At 44.2% G+C, this 17,825-nt stretch overlaps 1 protein-coding gene across 2 annotated transcripts in view; it reads right to left on the reverse strand.

Moving 5' to 3' along the window:
• Window positions 1–3,107: 3,107 nt before the first annotated feature.
• Window positions 3,108–17,825, reverse strand: part of nedd4a (NEDD4 E3 ubiquitin protein ligase a) — a gene marked incomplete at its 5' end in the record, with an annotated part of 33,051 nt that continues 18,333 nt past the window's right edge. For both annotated transcript variants that reach the window (XM_080534652.1, XM_080534651.1), the window contains 24 exons: window positions 3,108–3,375; window positions 3,493–3,565; window positions 3,728–3,824; window positions 3,946–4,053; window positions 4,391–4,450; window positions 4,535–4,595; window positions 4,753–4,826; window positions 4,960–5,055; window positions 5,199–5,269; window positions 5,467–5,588; window positions 5,753–5,982; window positions 7,357–7,422; window positions 7,606–7,664; window positions 7,754–7,808; window positions 9,531–9,608; window positions 10,035–10,283; window positions 11,681–11,800; window positions 12,088–12,168; window positions 12,722–12,889; window positions 13,485–13,605; window positions 14,978–15,141; window positions 15,740–15,842; window positions 16,237–16,298; window positions 17,118–17,168. In XM_080534652.1, the coding sequence (XP_080390778.1) occupies window positions 3,273–3,375; window positions 3,493–3,565; window positions 3,728–3,824; window positions 3,946–4,053; window positions 4,391–4,450; window positions 4,535–4,595; window positions 4,753–4,826; window positions 4,960–5,055; window positions 5,199–5,269; window positions 5,467–5,588; window positions 5,753–5,982; window positions 7,357–7,422; window positions 7,606–7,664; window positions 7,754–7,808; window positions 9,531–9,608; window positions 10,035–10,283; window positions 11,681–11,800; window positions 12,088–12,168; window positions 12,722–12,889; window positions 13,485–13,605; window positions 14,978–15,141; window positions 15,740–15,805 (2,322 nt within the window). In that variant the 3' untranslated portion in view covers window positions 3,108–3,272. The remainder of the gene's footprint in view (window positions 3,376–3,492; window positions 3,566–3,727; window positions 3,825–3,945; window positions 4,054–4,390; window positions 4,451–4,534; window positions 4,596–4,752; window positions 4,827–4,959; window positions 5,056–5,198; window positions 5,270–5,466; window positions 5,589–5,752; window positions 5,983–7,356; window positions 7,423–7,605; window positions 7,665–7,753; window positions 7,809–9,530; window positions 9,609–10,034; window positions 10,284–11,680; window positions 11,801–12,087; window positions 12,169–12,721; window positions 12,890–13,484; window positions 13,606–14,977; window positions 15,142–15,739; window positions 15,843–16,236; window positions 16,299–17,117; window positions 17,169–17,825) is intronic.

The raw sequence follows: 17,825 nt of genomic DNA on the forward strand, positions 1-17,825 counted from the left end.
AGAAAAGAAAGAGAGAGACAGAAAAACAGACTGAGGAAGAGGAGGAAAACCTGAGAAGTGACGAAGAGTGGTCAGAGACAAGATACAGTCAAGGTGAATTAACTTACAATAATGACAACTGTGCAAGTGATGTCAACACAACTGAAAAAGTAGAGGAAGGAATAAGTCCTGAAAAGATGAGAGAGAAGATAGTGGAAGAATGGACAGATAGTGTCATTGGTGCAAATGAGGATATCAAACTAAAGGATGAAGCAAAAGAGGAGAGTGGAGAAAAGAGAGATGACTCCTAGAGTGAGGGGGCGTTTCCAAAGAAACGAGAGGAGAGAAGGAGAAAAGTGGAACTTGAGACGGACAAAAATGCGTCACGAAGATACTGAGAAAAGGAAACAAAGAGATAGAAAGAAAAGGATGGCTGTGGAAGAGAGGGCAGCTGTTAAAGGGACAGTTCATCCACATTTCATTAGTCCTTTACCATTGTCTTATACTGGAAATAGTCTATGGACCAGGAGTCACTGTAACATTAGCTTTCAATACTTTGCTACAGCCACAACAAATATTCACCTGGAATCAACCCATGGTAACCATGGTAACTCAAACCAAGTCTGTAGCAACGCTGTGGTGGCATCATGTCGGTTCCACTCTCTTCTGTACTGGGCCATAGACTACTTCCAATGTTAGGCAAAAATGAATGAATGAATGATGAAATTTGGTTGCACTGTCCTTTTAACAACTACCAAAAGACCCAACCAAATAAGACATAGGGTGACAGAACAAACAGATGAAGAATGGACAGATGAGACAGTCAAGGTAAGAGAAAGCTAATGTGATGGATAACAACATTGTTCAATAGATGCTAGATTGATTCAGATACAGTGATTGATGCCTCCCCCCCTCCTTAGTCTCTCTCTCAGATACGTATCTCCATCTTTGCAAAGGGAGGAGGCTAAACAATGTGATCTTGTTTATGGTGAAGAGAAACCAGGGCATGGAGAACTAGCTGAGCTCAGCACAGAGCCTTATCATTGCTTCAACCCCACTTCAGCAGAAGGCTCAGCTCAGTCCGCAGCCTCCCCCCAGACCGTACAGTCAGGTGTTGCTAAATGGCATATTTGTTCATTCTTTGTTAAATAAATGATAACAAAGTTAGATTTTCGTTGTTTTTGGTTCAATTACAACAACCTTTATCTTGTTATATATTGTTTGAAAGAAGACCAAATATTGATGTCGATAATTTCTTTAAAAATAACAACATATTTCATGGGGTGTCCCAATGTTTTCCACATGACTGTAACTGTATACAGTAGGACAGAGTAACATTTTGGATAAGCTGAATTAGGAGCAACTTTATCATGTTGCCATTCCCATTAATATAATAATAAGGGGAAGAAATACAAAAAACGGTGATAGGAAGCTCTCAATGACAAACCTACAGAAGTTGGTTAGGATTTAAGTTCCTTCTGTCTGAGGATGAATAGGTGCTCACTCATAGTCCGCAATCATTTCTTTCACTTTGCTGATGTTGAGGGAGAGGGTTCAGGTTCATCAGTCTGTGATCAGGCCTACAACAGTGATGTCATCAGTCTGTGACCAGGCCTACAACAGTGATGTCATCAAAAACAGTATTGAGTTCTTGTTTGGTGTTGTAACGGATGATGACGAATGAAAAGAAAAAACACAGCTAGAGGTGGTATTTCCATTTATTTATTTCTCTAAATATGCTGCCATTTACTTTGGCATGCAATCAAAACAACAACATCTGTTTAACAAAGTACAGAAGTTTTATCATTGATATAAAATGCATTTTGAGCTGTCATTCTGACAGTTCTGACATAACTGATATAATATATAAATTAAGTATCTATCTTGAAATTATTCTTAATTGTATGATATTGGACAATTAACAATATTCCATTGCAGGATAAGAACATCTCCAAAGATTACAATTCGGATGTTCAAATTCTATGATACATTACAAATGAAGGCATCGTAATTTAACAGTCTAAATTACCAGTGAAAGAAAAGAATGTGCTCATTTTCAGCAATGTTTACATTTACAGTAAACATTTACTCAATTCAAATGTGCACTTAAAAGCAGAGGATTTTACCATAAAACCATACTTATTTATGCAGTCTGTAGTTGATAGTTTGGCAAAGATCAAGACACTGTAAGACTTTTTATAACTATTTTAACAAAGTGCTTTACCTTATAAAAGCATAAGTATAAAATGTATATTTTTAAGAGAAAAGAAAAAGACCATACAATGTTCCTTCATTAATAATATGTAGGCCTTAACATACCAGATTGTGTAAACATATGTTTTTACCTTCATAAAAGAATATTTTTTTCAATAGAGCAGACCACTGTGTATGTACAGTTAATTCCATCCAAGAAAATCTGAGGCAAAAAGAGACAAATGAACAGAACTAATTTTGAGAACTGACTATCAGTATTCTAAATATGTCAAGAGTTATTACATTAAGAACAATTTGAAAGAATAAAAGTACTCTTAAAAATAGAGTATTAGAGTGCTCATGAAGAGTAGAGGAGTAGACAATGATAATCACCAAAACAGTTGAAGAAAATGCATATTCTGCACGTGTTCAAGAATGTTGAATAGAGCAATGCAACATGTATTAGAGTCTAAAATAGAGCAAATAAGAGTCCAAAATGTAGCAAACTGCACTGTGATATCCTCAGTAAGCTATACTATATGTAGATGCATTCACTGTCCTTCCTCTAACACAAAGATATAGCATATGTAAAAATACAGATTCAACCTTCTTATGACAGATGAACAAGAATATCTGTATGCTATAATACATTTGATAAATTGTATACAAATCTGGTTAAAGTCTACATACATACACACATATTTAGGGACACAGAAACTATACTTGTAAACTTCAAAGACCAAGAGTGACTTAAGTAGTGATTATCACTCTGGTCATTTCCCTTCCAACTGTGCAGGAGAGAAGCTTAAAGAAGGCTCTGTGATGGACCTCTCTCTATCTCTCACGCTCACTCTCACTCTCTCATTCACTCAGGCCAACGCAGGTTCTCTCATTCAACGCAGGTTGGGTCTGGTTCTGACTGGGATGTGTGGTGTCAGCATCAGACAGAACTACGCCTGACAACAAGCCCTTCAGGTCACTGGCAGTCATGCCACTTGGAACGCCAAAGTGATACCACACTCTCTCTCGCTCTCGCTCTCTCTCTCTCTCTCTCTCTCTCTCTCTCTCTCTCTCTCTCTCTCTCTCTCTCTCTCTCTCTCTTAATCCACTCCGTCGAAGCCTTGAGCGTTCTCTATGGCAATGTGCAGCTTCTCTCTGAGCTCCTCAAATGACTCGTAGGGAGGCAGGTCCAGACGATTGAAGCTTTGAGGGTTAAAACAAGAGACAATGAGAGACAATGAGTGAAAAAAACAAACACTATTGCAACAACCATGGTTGCATATGACCATTAGACAGACTAATGTGAAGGCGTGTACTCACCATGTGTGGGCTCTAGGTAGTTTCTCCCGTGTTCCCCATTGCTCAATGGTGAACAGCTGTGGTCCGTTGGACCCTGTGCATTCATGACATCAAACAAGATTAAGCAGAGAGAATTGTATACAACACATTCAACACCGCTGGTCACAAAATAGGGTACATCTTTCATTCTTTGTTTATACATGGATCCATCTTCGTGTCATGTACGCTGGTCATGGTGACAGAACAAAGGACTCACCGTAGAGCTCAGCAAAGCCGTTCATTGGCACCCGGGAGGTGCCAGTCACAAACTGCAGTAGGCGGATGCGTTTCTCCGCGTCCATCAGCAACACAGTCTGGGAATGACAGAAACAATCAAATCAAGTGAGTTCACAGGAATCACTGACACTAGCAACTATTTCGATTATCTAGAAGTAGCGCTTTCGGGTGGTGCAGGGTCACAGAATTTCCTCTCACCTTCCAGAACCACAGGATGACGGGCTGGTTGGGGCAGTAGCCGTTCTTGTACTTGGTGTTCTCCCTCCAATCGTTCACGTCCACGTCTCCTAGGCCACACATCAGGAGCTGTGGGACAGGAACAGAACAGAACATCACCTCACTTGACAGACCAGGGAAGGCCACAGACACACACAGTCAACCGAATCAAATCAAACGTTTATTTATTACATTATATACACAGAATAGTGTAGAAGGTGCAGTTAAATGCTTTGGGGACAAGCTAGCACCTAAACAATGCTGCAATCAACAATGATATAATCATAATATTAGCAGAAATGTTCTGCACACAAAAAGTAACAAATAGCACCAAAATAAAGCAGAGTTGAAGAGCGGCTACATCCACAGCGGGCGTCCATGGCGCCATGTTGGAACGTCACCTCAGAATGATTGGACTGATGCTCACCTCCAGTTCATTCTCATCAAAGATCTTGATGAGATCCTGGGGTATCAACTCATAGAATCCCTGAAAAAGTAGAATCATGTTATCTTATTGAAACTCAATCAACCATATATCAAAGCATATCATATAAAACCTAAAGCCGTTTACCTCCTTGAAAGCAGTCATCTGCTTCTGTATCCTGTTCACGAATCTCCACTGCATGACAAGACTGACGGAAAAACAACAACAACATTATTTAATATTGAAGCAATTATAAGTGCCAGGAGTGACTTGTTCGGCCCCTATAGGGGAAAAGTGGAATAGTGCTGCATGTGTGTTTGAGGTTGTGCTCCCTCATTCCACCAGCAGGGGGCTCTAGTGCTTACTGGATGTATTCCTTCTTGTTCTTATCGGTGACGACAATCTCAGTTCCGCCTGGCTTCAACTCATGCTGGTGTGTCTAAATAGAAGGGAAGGTGATAGGTCAGAAGGACACCTGAGAACCACTTAGCGTCCATGTTAACCCTTTAACTCAACGATGTACACGAGGGGGGGAAAGAAAAAGCCTTGCTTGTCAAACAAAATGGTCACACCTGGCCGAAGAGCTCCTCGTCGATGGTGAACCTCAGATCCAAGTCTGTCGGGTCATTCTCCAAAATCCACTTCAGCGAGTTGAAGTACTCGCTGTCCTGAAATGACCAAAAACATAGAAACACTGTTACCATTTTTGACACCGATCCACTTCTGTTTTTTTCGGGTGACCCTGATTTTAGTGTGCGCTATTGGCTGAATGGAAGGTGAGGCGTCACATGGGGCAACATCAGGCACTCACCACAGACTCCATGTCCGGCAGAGTGATGGACTTCTGCAGCATCATCTTGTAGAACGGCCGGATGAAGAAGGCTGTGGAGAGATCAGACGGAGAAGCCAGGATCGGTTAAATGCCCTGAGCCCTACTGGGACTTCATCTCAGCTATTGATTTCCATAAAGCTGCCCCAAGGCATTAAAGCGCTACACAATAATAGACCTATAAACGATCAAGCTTTTAATAGACTCGGTGGTGAGGTGAGTTGAAGGAGGCGGCCCCAGCCAGTCTCACCATCCAGCAGCTTGCCGTGGTAGACCGCCATGCCTGCCACCCGACCGATGAACTTGAAGTAGGACAGGTGATCCTCGTTACACAGCCCCGAGTTGGGGTTGATCTGCAGAGTGTAGTTGTCCCTGACACAGAACAGGCAGAGGCAGACACTTAGCGACACAGTTCTCCACAGATCTGCCAAAACCCTCTAGGATCCCTTCCAGTAACACCTTCCGCTGTTAAAATGATTTGTGAAGCTGGCCGAAACCTTTTATCCAAACACACACACACAAAAAAAGAGACTCACGTGGCAGAATACTCAAACAACCCGTAGTATGGGTTGAACATCTCCTTGGAGATGAGGAAGAACCACTCCCTGGCCACGCCTCCGTAGTCCAGGCCCTTCTCTCCTTCGAACTCCACCCACAGCCTGGCCTTCAGGAAGTCAGCCCTCTTGATTGACAGGATGCGTCTGTAGGAGTCCTCCAGCATGGCGGTGCGCCTGAGTTTCATCTCGAAGCGGTTGGGGATGTCGGCCTGGAAGAGAATACGACGGGCGATGACGGGCTTTATACTGGAAGGTAGGGCTGGGACGACGCGTCGACTTGCGTAATGTGCGTCGGTGCGTCGCAAATAAACAACATGGCTGCGACCAGTGGAAACATGGAGGAGGCTACTAGCTAATGTTACACAAGCAATGTAGCTCACCACAGTTTATATGTCTTGTCTTCTGGTGTTAGTAACGTTAGCTATGTAGATGTAGACTTCTAAATGGCCAGGGTTTTTCCTGCATAGAGAATTATGAGGCGGCCGCCTCAGTCATATTTCTAGCCGCCTCCAGCTCTCGACAAACTGACAGTCGTATTTTCTACAAGCGTTTCTGTCATTTCTAACTGCAATTGCGGCACTGCGCCGACGTGGTGGCGGGGGCGCTGTTTCGCAAATAAGTTAGCTTTCGTTTTTGCTAGTGAAATAGCTGATAGTATGTTGACTGCTCAAGGAGAATACATATTTGAAAGTACAGAATGCCTGAGAGCCTTATATTGCATTATATTACATTATATTTTGAATGGTCATCTGGTGCCTGAATATTGTGTTTTCCTTTACATAAATAATGACATTTCCACCATAAATTGATGCAGAAAGGGCACAAATTGGTGCATATCAATTCACCAGAATGCAAGAAATTAAGTATTTGATGTTTAAGGACCCCCAGACAGCCCTGCTTCATGGGTCCCCCCCGATGTCAAACACCACTGGTACCACCTCCGCCTCATTTTGAGCCAGGAAAAACCCTGATGGCCATGTTGGCATTCAAGTTGGCTAAACATAGCAGTGAGTCTGCCCTGTGTCTGGGGCTGTTTGACAGAGGCAGTTACAGTAGTAGTAGTAGTAGCAGGTCGCCGAATTAAAGGTGTGTGTGTTTAATTGCGGGCCCACAGACAGCCCCCATATATCAGCTGATCATTTAAAGGGGCGGCCGTCTGAGTAATGTGCATGTCACACACTGCTTTGTTTTATAAGAGCAGCAGCTATTACCCAGAGTGCTTTATAAAGACACTGTTAAACAGAGAGAGACAATACAGCCATTATTTTGGGGGAAATTAAGTGATACATTAATCGAACAGTATAAAAAATAATCGTCAGACTAATCGTTAAATTAGTCGTTAGAGTAATCGGCTAATCGGGGAAAATAATCGCTAGATTAATCGTTAGAAAAATAGTTGTTTGGGACAGCCCTACTGGAAGGTCACACCAGGTGAGGGAAGGACTTAGAATGGACATCTTGACTAAAAAAGGAATTGCTAAGACCTGCACCTCTTCATCCAAATAATAAACAGACTAATCTGCCATGACTTTGACTTATTTGTGACGTGGTGTTTATCTTTCCAGGGGGAGAATGATGCTCACCGGTTTCTTCAGCTTCTTCCGGAAGTATTCGTACTTCTGCTTATAGTCTCTGGAGTAAGGCACAGCCTGGAATAGACGGAGACAGGATCCAATGACCACTAATCAATTATGAACCCATTATCTATGATCAATTATGTATTACTACCAAGAACCTGGAGAACCTGACTCCTGAAGAGAGAAAGGTCTTGACATCACCTTCCTGACAGATAGACTCTAGAACAGAACCTGACGCATATAATCTATACTCACTGGTCCAGTTATAGCGGAGTTCTGTAATCTGGGGTCCTCCCATTGTGTGACCTTTGTGTCTGTAACAAAACACAAGCTTTATTCAGCATCGATGAAAAGTCTGAATCATCCAGTCATACTGATGTGAGGTACAGTATGCTCTACGTACTGTGATCTATGTAGAAGATCCTCCCATCGCTGTGGATTCTCTCCTCCCAGCCGGGCTAGGACAGAAACATTAAACGGTCTGTTATACATAGATTCTGATTAAACTGTGGTTATTACTTAAACAAAATGATTGTTTCTCATCACATTCCACAGTTGCATAATAATAGTTGTATAACAGTTTATTTCACGTTTCATGAACGATTCACTGTTGGTCTGCTCTAAGGCATGCTGTTCTGAGGTATGACAGGATACCTGCAGGTTTCAGGAAGTTCATTTTATGACTTAATGCCTCATGGAATTCAACGTAATACCACATCTGTGAAAAAAAGAGTAGAGCCCGACCAATACTGGTTTTTGAGTCTGATACCAATTTATGGGAGACAAAATGTATCAATTACCTATATATTTTCTCTGTGGTGAAACAAAAACATACTTTTTAAAAAGAATATAACTGAATAGAAGCAATGCCAAAAAAGATGCTTACTGCTGATACATTAGCTGTTTTATTAAGATAAAGTTATGATAAAAAAGTAAAGTAAAGTCAGGATATACAGGGATATACAAATCCATATCTCAACAATGATCTCCATTGATAAATAGAGCAACGGTTATGTGCAATTACTTGTTCTAGGCTATGCCAAGTGGAAATATCACATGTCAAGTGCACTGCACATTTCCTGTTCCTGATATGATATCCTGTTCAACAGCAATAACACGTTGTGACCCAGTTTGATCATCTGCTTAATGATACTAGTTATTGAATTCACAAAAACACACACAAACGCACTGTGAACATATACAGCTAGAATAACTCCTGCACTTTGTTGCCAATCCCAGTTATTTCCAATAATAGTATTCCAGTCCTCCGTGTCCCCAAGATGAACTAGTAAGTATTAGCCTTGTGACGGCCCATAGAGCGGAAATCTCCTGTTTCCATAGCATGAGGCGGCTTGATGTACAAGTAAACCCCCTGGACATGACGCTGGTATGTCGCAGGGTCTTACCCCCAATCCAACCCTTAATGCTGAGTGCCAAGCAGGGAGGCATCGGGTACCATTTTTATAGTCTTTGGTATGACTCGGCTGGGGATTGAACTCACGACCTCCCAGTCTCAGAGTGGACACTCTAACCACAAGGCCACGGAGCTGGTATGAGATTAACTAGTGATAGTGGTACATTCCCCTCTCCTCACCAGGGTCAACAAACCCACCGTGTTCCATTCTGTAGCTGCTTGTGACAAGGATACAATGTCTCTGAAATAAATGATAGCTAGCCATGTTAACTGGTAAAAATGATCTGTAATAAATGTTTGACTTTGCCCAAATGTTCAATCAACATCCTCCTTTCCAGGACGCTCCTCCTCAACATCCTCCTCTAATCGTCTGCAGTCACCTCTCTGCCACACACAGACAGTGTAAGCCAAACATAGTTTATATTAAAAAAGAAAAGCATGGGGCGCTTAGGTGGCGTAGTGGGTTAAGCGTTGACCATGTAACCGCAGGGTCCCCGGTTCGATTCCGGCCGATTCGATTCCGGCCGGGGACATATCCTGCATGTCATCCCTCCTCTCTCTCACACCATCCTTCCTGTCAAAATCTCTACTGTATCTGTCAATAATACAGAAAAAATAACTTGCAGAAAAAAAAAGCATATAGTTATCTCCTCATCGCCCAATGAAAACTGTATTTTAGACATTATAAGTCATTTAGGGAAATTCATAGACTTCAAGACTTGCGAACATCCTGTATGTTGTTGTATGATGTCATTGTAGGACTCACTGGCATTGGTCCTAGGTCAGCTGGGTCCAGCGAAGGTCTCCTCCTCATGTGCACAGGAATCTTTAACCTGGGGTCTTCCTGTTCACAACCACACAAACAGGAAATGAGAGGTTACAACTCCTGGTCCTGGAGAGCTATGGAGTGTGTGGCGTTAAACCTAGGTAAAACAGCCTGCTCATATCATGCACCCTGGGCTTGGAATGCTTTACAAGGCCTCATTAAATGAGACATTACCTACACTACAGGAGTTTAAAAAACGGATTAAAGTTGCCATGCAGGAAAAATGTCACTGCTTCTTATAGATAAGGATTCCCCTTTCCCCATGTGATATGTTTGTATGCATTACTGCTTATTGTGTTTTAAATGTATTTTATTGTCATTTATAGATGCTGCTATTTTGGCCAGGTATCTAATGGAAAAGAGATATTGTATCTCAATGGGACTTCCTGGTTAAATAAAAAAAATAATAAAAAAAGAGACAGGTCGTTGAGCGGGCGCGCTCACCCAGCAAGTGGTCTTGGTGCTGTGGTCGATGAAGAAGGGTCTTCCGTTAGGGGCGCTGCGGACCTCCCACCCCGCGGGCATGAAGCCACACTCTTGCTTGGGCTGTGGGCTGGGGGAGTGCTGGGGGGAGGCCTCGGGGGAGATCATGGGGGGCTGGTACACTGTGGGGCTCTGGGTCATGGGGGGCTGGTACACTGTGGGGCTCTGGGTCAGAACAGCCTGAGCGGCTGCTGCTGCCTCCGACGTTATCTGGACAACACAAGGAGATTTGCATCAAGACATGGTTCAGTTCACACTCGGTTCAGTTTAAGGGCAGAGGGGTAAAGGTTTTAACAGTATGCTGTGGGTAGTGTTACAGTAGGAGTAAAACAGAGTAGCCTAGAGTTTAGGCGGTAGCCTAGCGCTTAGAGCAGGGGTGCCCAATACGTCGATCGCGATCGACCGGTCGATCGCAAAGGTAGTATGGGTAGATCGCATGGCATTGAACAAAAAAAAGAAAAAAAGAAAAAAAGAAAAAAAGAAAAAAGTTCAAAAAAATAAAAAGGCGTTTCTCGAGGCTGCAGATTGCCTTTTCGATGACAGATCCACAGTGGCTGCCTACACCTTGCAGCCTGCCTACACCTTGCAACCAGCTCCTACAGCCCTGACTACTAGAAACTAGCTGCCTCCTCCCAGTGCCAGGTCTCCCACCAAGGTAGATACATGCATTTATTTCCTCCTTTCAAACTAGGGAATTACCTGTTTTGTATCTGGTTTACTTTTCTGTTTGTTGGATCAGTAGATGGCTATGGTACTGCAGACTGGCTGTCAGTGTGTGAGTGAGAGAAATTGAGGTGTGTGTGTGTGTGTGTGTGTGTGTGTGTGTGTGTGTGTGTGTGTGTGTGTGTGTGTAAGAGAGAGAGAGAGAGAGAGGGGGGGGGGGGGGGAGAGAGAGGGAGGGTTTGTGCTATGGCTCCCTATGCAGACTGGCAAATGTGTGTGTGTGTGTGTGTGTGTGTGTGTGTGTTTGTGTGTGTGTGAATGTGTGTGTGTGTGTGTCTGTGTGTGTGTGTGTGTGTGTGAGTGAGAATAGCAAAGAGGGAGGGTTTGTGATGGTCTTCTGTGTGGCTGTGTGACAGAGAGAGAGAGTGTATTGTGAGTTTACTATGCAGGCTGGGAAGTGTGTGTGTGTGTGTGTGTGTGTGTGTGTGTGTGTGTGTGTGTGTGTAGTATGTGCGTGCGTGTACGTTTGCGATGTTGAAACTAGACTGGTAGATCTTGGCAGACTGGCTACTTGAAAAGTAGATCTTGGTTCAAAAAAGTGTGGGCACCCCTGGCTTAGAGAGTCCGGCTAGCGATCGTAAGGTCACTGGTTTGATCCCTGCCTCAGGAGGGAGCTTGCATGTGCCCTTGAGCAAGAATCTTAACCCCTAATTGCTCCAGGGGCGCCGAATATGGCTGACCCTGTGCCTAGAGCAAAAATACCAAATGCCAACAATTGACTGACAAGTTGATTGCATGCAATAAATCATTAAAAACAAAACAGAAGGAGGTTTACAACAGCTGTGAATATGAATACAGGCCCCTTTGTTGCACCAAACACCGAGGTACTTTCACAGGTAATTTCTCCTCCACCACGTCATGGAGAGAGACACAGTGCAGCCTACCTGAATGAGGGGCCGGGTCCAGGTAGTGGTTCTGCTGTTGTGGTTGACAAAGTAGTGTCTCCCCTTACTGTCCTGCTTCTCCTCCCAGCCCGGAGGAAGCTCAGAAGAGGTCGGAAGCAACTATCGAACGAGAGAGAGGGAGGGAGAGAGAGAGAGAGAGAGAAAATCAAATGTTCCGCACAAGAATAGCTCCGTCGAAGAATATGATCCTCCAGAGGGCAATATCATTTAACTACATCGCTACATCCTCCTTATGTTACCTCTGAAAAGGATGAAAGCCATGTCGCTAACATGCTAACGCTCAGCTCCGATAACTTCGTCCAAAAACAAACATGCACACAAACACCCTGCTGCCTGTGACACAGGAGAGGGGGGGGGGGGGGAGAGGGGGGGAAGGTAATACACACCACAGGATGAACAGCATGCTCCTCTACTGTCAGTGTCTGGGCACTCCCTCTGCGGCTGGAGTGACTGGAGTGACCCTGCAGCTGAGGAGAGCAAGGCATCAAAAGACCATAGTCATTATTTATTACCCCCCCGAACGTGCTAATGGACACATTCTCCATCTCTCATCAGGCACATGTCAAGTTAGCGGTGTTAATATGTCACAAGCCACATTGGTGTGTGTATTAGTCACTTCCTTGTGCTGTGTAATGACCTGCTACTCCGTATCCCTAGTCTGGCTGGGTCTGACCCCGCTCAGGGGTCAATAGTCCTAGGGCCTCATTTATAAAACTGCGTAGGATTGACATGAAAAGGTTGCGTACGTACGAAAGACTGAAGGTTTACGCACAAAAATGCGTACGCACGTCCCACGCCGGCTCTGGCTGGGTTTGACCCCTCTCAGGACCCATAGCCCTAGTCTGGCTGGGTTTGACCCCTCTCAGGACCCATAGCCCTAGTCTGGCTGGGTTTGACCCCTCTCAGGACCCATAGCCCTAGTCTGGCTGGGTTTGACCTTGCTCAGCAACCGTGTCCCCAGTGTGGCTGGGTTTCGGGGCTTGGTAATGGAGCCCTGAGGCACCATGGTCAATTATTCACCGTTAGGGAGGTGCGTCGGTCACCGGGAGCGGCGGCGGAGGCCCCCGAGGTCTGCAGGCGACTCAGCTCGTCACAGAAGGAATGGAACTCCAGCGGGGAGTGGGGCGGAGGGGGGGAGCGCGGGTTGTTGTACAAGGTGGAGTCGTCCTCTGTGATGATCTCCCAGCTCTGGAAGACAAGACGAGGAGGAGACATTTAGCATCTGTTCCAAACCACGGAGGTCTCGAATCTCGTTCCTGCATCTGTTATGTCTTTGTGTCTTATCTATTGGCTATTAGTCTTAGAAAACAGTTCGCGGAACAGTTTGGTTGTCCCGGGCCATGGTGTGACGTTGTAATGATGGGGATCTGGTTTCAGTACGGCAACCTTTTTGGGAACATCCCGATCCTGATCTTGGCACGGCCCCCTGACAGTTAGTCATCTGCTCAGCTAGCAGCTACTGAAGCCAGGGGCGAGAGGACCTGATCATATGGTCTTCACATACAGCCTTTAGGTTCAAGAGACTAGAATATGTCTTGGTAAGGACAGAGTGTACAGTTGAACCAACCGCGTAAGGTTGTTACATAACCAGACCAGAGGTTATCAGGGTCACATGATCTCTCGTCAACTACCAGACACCAATGAGAAACTCACATTAACGTCAATACCGGATATACGGGAAGGTCTACGTCTACGCACCTGAATCTAATCTAGATCTGATCTCTATCATGAGACTCCGTCCCTGAGGGAGGTTGGAGAGACACTCCATGGTTACCGTGGTTACCTCGGGAGACTCCCGTCTGTCGCTGGCGTCGTCGTGGTCGGAGATCTGTCTGCGTGCAGTGAAGGCGTGCTGGGCCTCCATGTGGATGTTCTGCCTCTGCTCCGCCTCCACCTGGCTGTCTCTACACACACAGACACACACACAATTTTAAAGAAAACCTTTTTTTTTCGCTGGCCTAATAGGTAAAATATTTATAACTTGGTTGGGGAGCTTTGGGCCCCAAAAAGTGTGGTTGCAAACTGTATTCCAAGGTACTTTATTTTCACATTTTTGAAACCGAGAAACCGTTAACGAAAATAACCACGGTTTTTCGGTTAACCGGGATTCAAAATGACATTGTTGACGCGCCAATTTCAAATAATGGAGCCCTATTTATACTACCACAATACATTAATGTCGAAAACACCGGAAGCACAGTCGCAACACAATTAGGCTACTTCATAGTTTCACAAATATAAGTGGTCACTGGAATGCGATTTCTTTTCAATACATTATTTGCGCATTTAAGATGCATGCATAGACCGAAAGGAAATCCAACCAGCAAACATCATCAGCAGCGCAGCAGCGACTTCAAAGAGACAAAGCGGAGATTCCTTATTTGATAGCATCTAGACAACACGGCACCGGGAGTCTGCGCAACCAGGATAATGCCAGTACTCCAAAACCAACTCAACCGGTAATCAATCAGCCAAACAGCAGTGAATATGCAAACCGTATACCATCCATTAATACACAGCTTAATGCGCACACACCGGTAAGCCTACCTGGCTTCTGTGATTGGCTTTGGCTACAGGTCCCGAAGTCGTAATATGTTGACAGGTTTTGGGCCGGTTTCACAGACAAGGCTTAAGCCTAGTCCTGGACTAAATCACACTTTCAATGTAAAATCTCCATTGGAGATGCTTTTTAGTCTAGGATTAGTCCTAAGCCTTGTCTGTGAAACCAGCCCTCTGTGATTTATCTCTGATGGTCACTTAGTTAATCTCCTTTCATATGATCCTTCATACAATGCGCTATCCGATGTTATTGCGCAAGCTTTCGGTCTTTCATAGACCTTCTTCAGGCATACACGCTACCAGAAACAATTTGTATTGTATCCTACAGACCGTAGCGGTGTGTAGCGGTCTACAACCTACCCCATCACAGTGGGCCTGAAAGTTGCATCAAGACTAGTCTATTTAGTCCGTAAGGCTATACTAGCTTTTCAGTCCGGGAATACGCCCAATCAGGCAACACTGTTCCCTAATTTTTTAGACAGTTTTTTAAACAATCACTTTCATAGCATCAACCACCACACACTTTTATGGCGTTTATTATATATAGCAATTTATGACGTTGTGATGACATGTTTTGAATAAAAAGTCACGTTTGACGGTTCTGGTAAAAACCATGGTTTCCGGTTTAAACGTAAAACCGTCCAACCCTAATACCAACCCATGGTTAAAATGGGCCACAGACAAAGTACGGGGGCATGAAAGCAGCGAGAGTCTTACTGTATAATGGGCCGGTGCCACTGCGTGGTCCTGCTCTCGTGGTTGACGTAGTAGGTCCGGCCCAGGTTGTCCTGCCGCTCCTCCCAGCCAGGGGGCAGTGCGGGCAGCAGGTGGTTCTGCCTGGGACCAGACATGTCCTGGCCCTCCAGAAACTCCCAGCCAGGCTGCAACACCACAACAACAACAACTGTTACACAACAACGCAGCACGCAAGGGGAAACAAGGCAGATGTCAGCGATTGACACAATTTCCTTAAGCCAACGGTATGTAGGTTTGCTCAATTCAAACAATGACTTGGCAGCGACTCAGAGGAATTCAGTCAGTGGCTAGCATGGTCGCTCGGCATCAAATCGTTCTAGGGAGGATGTCAGCATATTTCTCAAAGGCCATGGACCCCATGGAGGGACAGATATAGGTTGGCCTTTTGAACAGGGTGTACTTAGCCAGCACTTACATTAAAAGCACGTTCAAGAATGATGACTGGTTATTTTCTTATCAATAACTACATCGGCTGAGAAGCAGGCAGGCATTTTGACCTGGCAGTGTTCAGGGCTGGTAAAACAAGTCTGGTGTCTTCTCTCTCAGGGCTGGAAGCACTGAACATGTTCAGACTGTAGCCTGTCAGCTCAGCGCCCGCCAAGTCACGTAGATCAGACACAGTGTAATCAGGGCCTGGGAGGATTCCCTACTCAATCATCACTCAAATTCAATACGGAGGAACGAGGAGACAGGGAGGGGGGGCGGGGGTTTGGAGGGTCTTACATCCATGTCCTCAGTCTGTTCTGCAACGTCCTCCTCCGAGCCGCTTTCTTTGGGCAGGTAGGTCATTTTGAGACGCAGATGACCCTTGACCCTGGATTTGTGGCTGCATTAGAACATAAACAAAAATTAGGCCTAAACTAAACTCTTTGCATTCTAGACAAGGAAGAAAAGCACTCCCAACAGAACCATATCTGGAGTATCTTAGATACCTGTATGTGTTTTGTAGAGAGTTTAGTTTCAAAGTGAAATGCAAACCCAGACATAACTGTTTACAGTATCAAATATCCATTACACCATTCGTTTCAAACACCAACATTATACTACTTAGCGAGTGACTCCGACATCATTTGAATTTTACAGTAGGCCTCAAGTAGTATTCAAATCTATTCATGAAATGCAAAATAGACTGTGCTAAAATGTTAAGGAAAATGGTACAAAGTAAATTAAGTTTAAGCAGGGAGGGCAGGGAGTTTAAATAACCATGAGATAATGCCAACCTTCTTGGGTGAAGTAGAAAATCCTTGAATGTGTATGGCCTTTCAATGTTAGGATTTTCTGTCTGAAATTAAAAAAAAGAAATCAATAAAAAAAAAAAAAAAAAAAAAAAAAAATCTTTAAAACACTTGAAAGATTAAGAAAATGCTCTAGAAAGATACCTATTGTATAAAATCTACACAAAAGCACAGTCTTATTTACAATATCAACAGTATGAATATACTGTACTACAACTAAAACATGAATCCACAGTGGACACACAGGACTTAAAGCCGTTGTGTGGCCGTTATATTCACATTCTAATATGGTAGGGCAGAAGCAACACAACATGGAGAACATGAAGGACTGTAATTCTCAGAACCAAACACAACATGGAGAACATGAAGGACTGTAATTCTCAGAACCAAACACAACATGGAGAACATGAAGGACTGTAATTCTCAGAACCAAACACAACATGGAGAACATGAAGGACTGTAATTCTCAGAACCAAACACAACATGGAGAACATGAAGGACTGTAATTCTCAGAACCAAACACAACATGGAGAACATGAAGGACTGTAATTCTCAGAACCAAACACAACATGGAGAACATGAAGGACTGTAATTCTCAGAACCAAACACAACATGGAGAACATGAAGGACTGTAATTCTCAGAACCAAACACAACCATGTGGAACGAGGGTGTTTATGTTTACATGAGCGAGGGTGATGAGAATTCATTGGTGAAGTGAATAATGATTCATCTGATCTGGGTCTAAAGAAGGGGATGGAATGCCCAGACAGGACAGAATACTTCTTGAACTCAGAAGTATAGGTTTACACAGAACGTATGCATCGGTTAGCAATGCTGCTGCTGCTGCTGCTGGCCCGGGGCTCACCGGTATTTGGTGTAGAGGCACATCCACCTGGCCAAGGAAGTCATCGCGTGTCTGGGGAAGAAAAAGAGTGAGCAATCCTGAGCAAATCCCTCTCTCTCTCAGGGTGTGGCTGTGTTATGTACGTGCATGTAGGGCTGGTTGGTATACCGGTTTGTTTGTTATATTGGTATTGATCCAAGTCATCATGTTGATTTTTAGACCGATTTTGTTCCTCTCCTCGCAACACGTGCAATCTTGTGTACGGTCAACAGTTTCATTGAGAAATTGTATATGAATATACAACACGCTATAACGACATGCAAGAGTTAGCTCTCCCCTGTAAAAAAAACTAGCAGCTTTTCAGATACACAGAGTAGGACGCGAGAGGAACTAGCGGTGATTTGACGTGATGAGGCGCTACGTGCTTTAACATTGCACCGTGTGCATTACAGAGTAAAGTGTGGAATTTTAATGGAGACAGGACTCAGGATGTTAGGTTATAGTGGGATCGACACTGGATAGGTAAACCGGCTACTATCCAGGACTATAAAGGACTATCAGGACCAGCTACTATCCAAGAAAACATGTTTCTTCCCATCCCGTCCTCTACTCTGAATGGTTAACACACTTCATGGCTATGGGTGTGACAGACGCAGGGCAGGCCTAATGCATTGTGTACAGAACCAGCAAATATGTGACTTGTGAATCTTCACAATAACAGCTCAAAGA

The sequence above is a fragment of the Nansenia antarctica genome (assembly GCF_963989245.1).
Source record: "Nansenia antarctica genome assembly, chromosome: 1".
In the NCBI taxonomy this organism is placed as follows: domain Eukaryota; kingdom Metazoa; phylum Chordata; class Actinopteri; order Argentiniformes; family Microstomatidae; genus Nansenia; species Nansenia antarctica.